At 40.7% G+C, this 2,485-nt stretch overlaps 1 protein-coding gene across 1 annotated transcript; it reads right to left on the reverse strand.

The window, feature by feature from the left end:
- Positions 1–458: 458 nt before the first annotated feature.
- Positions 459–2,015, reverse strand: ANKRD34B (ankyrin repeat domain 34B). Its single transcript, XM_009487299.2, has one exon. The coding sequence runs from the start codon at positions 2,013–2,015 to the stop codon at positions 459–461; it is 1,557 nt and encodes a 518-aa protein (XP_009485574.1).
- Between the last annotated feature and the right edge of the window lie 470 nt (positions 2,016–2,485).

Here is a 2,485-nt window from a genome sequence, read left to right on the forward strand (position 1 = left end):
TGGGATTTCTGGACATTGCATGACCTGGACAGAGTCAGACTGATGTCCACCATCACAATCAAACGTTTAAAGTTCCCAAATTCCACATGTGGGTGGAGAAAGAGTACACTTTTGAGGAAACTGTGGAGCGATAGTATTTCCAGGCTAAAATGAGACTGGCAGTGCCCAAGACCCTTTGCAGCTTCAGCCTGTCATGGGTAAGATTTCAGTGCTGAAGTTGAAAACATTATGAAAACAGTATAATAAATATTCCTCAGTTTGCAGAAAGCAGCATCATTAGGTAAGCATAGCTTTTTGTGTAGTCTCTAAGCTATTTAACTCATTCCAAAGCGGAGAACCTTACATCTCCGACCTGCTATCTCTTGTGATATATCGTATCAATGTGATATATCATTACAGATAGATAATGCAGCGAATATGTACATATTCTAAAGATTTTGTAACCCTTTAATCCCCTGTTAAAAATTCACCAACTGCTTGATCTGCTCAGTCTGTAATGACTGTCTCCTTAGCAGCATTTTTGTGCTTTTGGTCTCTCTAGGGAAAGCAGGTGCTGCTGGTATTAAGTGTTTTTGTCCACAGGAAATCACCCCAGAAACCCTGTTTATTAAAGTAATATCTGGAACTGGGGGGTGAGGATTCACATTCAGTGGTGGAAGAAAACCTGGTCTTGTCTGAGCAATATGATCCAACAATAAGGCTCCTGAACCCCGTCTTTCTAGAAAAGCTCGATTTCTCATGCTCAGGGTAACGGCAGGCATGTTCTCCAGTACTTCTCTAGAACTTGATAACAAAGAGTGAGATGGAGAAAGAATCTTTTTCTTTCCTATCACTGACTTACTGTCTTGTGCAGCAGCAGGATTTAGACTAGTAGTTAACTGAGAATCAGAGCTGTAGTGATTTGCTCCTAAATTTCTTTTCTGGATAATACTGCTGAGGTTTGAAATAAAGCTGATTTGTCCCAAACTAGCATCCTTACCCACACGAATCCCACTGGCGTTATGCTTGTCTTCAACATAAGGAGTTTGAGAGTTTATCTCATCGTATGATAATTTCCTTGATCCAGTTTCATCAAAGGTTCTTAATAAATGAGCAGTGTCTTTTATGTCAATGCTTTGGTGCCTGGTGATGAATCTCTTCGATAAGGCAAGGCCATTGATTTTAAAAGACAGCTCTTCTTCTGGAGTAATATCCTGAAGCTCTTCTTGTAAAGAGGCAATTTTATTCTGGTGAACCAGTGATGGAGAGCTCTTTATCCAAGGCTCAGACTGTAGCTGTTGCACTTGTGCCAGCTTGGACCCTACTTTTGTCAAGCTGGATTTTCTCGTCGGTGAAACTGTTTGAGATGAGTTGTCCATGCTTCTTGGATGATCCAGCTCTTTAAAGCTGAAGAGTGCTTTTTTAGTTTCATTTGAACTTGAAAGTGGGGATGGAGATGTTTTTACTTCTATTTCTGATGGAGAAGCACAAGCAATTGGGGAATGGCATTCCTCCAGGTCTGCAGGTAGCACATTTAAGTACTGCTTCGTTTTCTGCCTTCCCAAGGGGGACTTGTCCATTGTGATGATGATGACTTCTTTCCCTTGCGCCCTGCAGGCATTAAGAAGAACTTTCAGGGTCTCTTTGTCTTCAGAGTTTATTGCATACACAAGTGCAGAGCAGTTAGAATGGTCTTGCAGGCTTGGGTCAGCTCCGCTTTTCAGGAGCAGAGATACCAATTCAGGGCCTGCTTTTTCCAAACAAGCATGCATCAAGGCTGTCTTTCCAGATTTGTCCTGTATATTTGGATCAGCCTTGTTTTCCAGGAGGTATTTAACCATCTTCACCTTGCTGACACTCTGGGAGTCCACATGTTTTGTCCTACAAGCAATCATTAAAGGTGTTTCACCTCTGTCATTGCTCTCGTTGATGTAGGCACCACCCTCTAGCAACAGTCTGGTGAGGCGAAGGCGGCTTTGATAGACAGCTCTTATCAGGGAATTGCCCTCCGCTGGCAGCTCCACCATTTCAGCCATCGCACTTGTCTCGCACCTTCCTAGTGGCTGCAAAGAACACCTGGTTTTTAGATAAAATAAAGACACCACCCCCCAAAAAAAAAGAAAAGAAAAAAGAAAAAGGAGCGTTTAACTGTATGAATTGCTCCTGTACTTTGTGAAGAGTCTACAGATAAGGAAAAAAAAGGTATTCCCACCTCCTAGACTTCAAGAAATGTATTAAAAATTTAAAATAATATTTATAGTAATAATTTATATTATAATTATATTTACAGATGCTTAAAGTATGGGTGACACTTTTTTTTTCTTTTTTTTTTCTGGACTGCTCTCCCTTTTGTCACATTCTGCCAAATAAGCTGCAAAAAAAGTTCAATTCTTCACACTCTAATAGCTTTACAGTTGTACCACTCCTGATTTGCATCAGTGCAAGAAACAAGAACTGAATGATTCCTGCAGCATTTTTTTAATCGATGTGAGATACTGTGTCACAT

The sequence above is a fragment of the Pelecanus crispus genome, chromosome Z (assembly GCF_030463565.1).
Source record: "Pelecanus crispus isolate bPelCri1 chromosome Z, bPelCri1.pri, whole genome shotgun sequence".
Taxonomy (NCBI): Eukaryota; Metazoa; Chordata; class Aves; order Pelecaniformes; family Pelecanidae; genus Pelecanus; species Pelecanus crispus.